The sequence below is a fragment of the Eimeria mitis genome, genomic scaffold (assembly GCF_000499745.2).
Source record: "Eimeria mitis Houghton genomic scaffold, Emh_scaff2531, whole genome shotgun sequence".
Lineage (NCBI taxonomy): Eukaryota > Apicomplexa > Conoidasida > Eucoccidiorida > Eimeriidae > Eimeria > Eimeria mitis.
This window is the reverse complement of record NW_013570871.1, coordinates 7,004-7,213: the sequence shown is the minus strand read 5'-3', so window position 1 is coordinate 7,213 and position 210 is coordinate 7,004. Positions and strand designations below refer to the sequence as shown.

The 210-nt window shown below is 63.8% G+C and overlaps 1 protein-coding gene across 1 annotated transcript in view; it reads left to right on the top strand.

Annotated features, from left to right (window-relative positions):
- EMH_0055160 (uncharacterized protein) overlaps positions 1–210 on the top strand; it is a gene marked incomplete at both ends in the record, with an annotated part of 2,476 nt that overhangs the window by 264 nt on the left and 2,002 nt on the right. Inside the window, 2 exons of the mRNA XM_013497202.1 lie at positions 3–4; positions 132–210. Coding sequence (XP_013352656.1) covers positions 3–4; positions 132–210 — 81 coding nt within the window. The remainder of the gene's footprint in view (positions 1–2; positions 5–131) is intronic.

Below are 210 nucleotides of genomic sequence, written 5' to 3'. Positions count from 1 at the left end.
CGCTGTGTGGGGCGACAACAAAGTGGAGGGCCCCGCATCAAAGCAGCAGCAGCACCTGCTGCTGCTGCTGCTGCTCCTGCTGCTGCTAGCAGCAGCAGCAGGGGCTGTTGCTGCTGTTGCTGTCGCTGCAGCAAGAGTGAAGATCGCCTGCCCCCAGCAGCAACAGCAGCAACAGCAGCAGCAGCAGCAGCGCCACTACCACCAGCACCC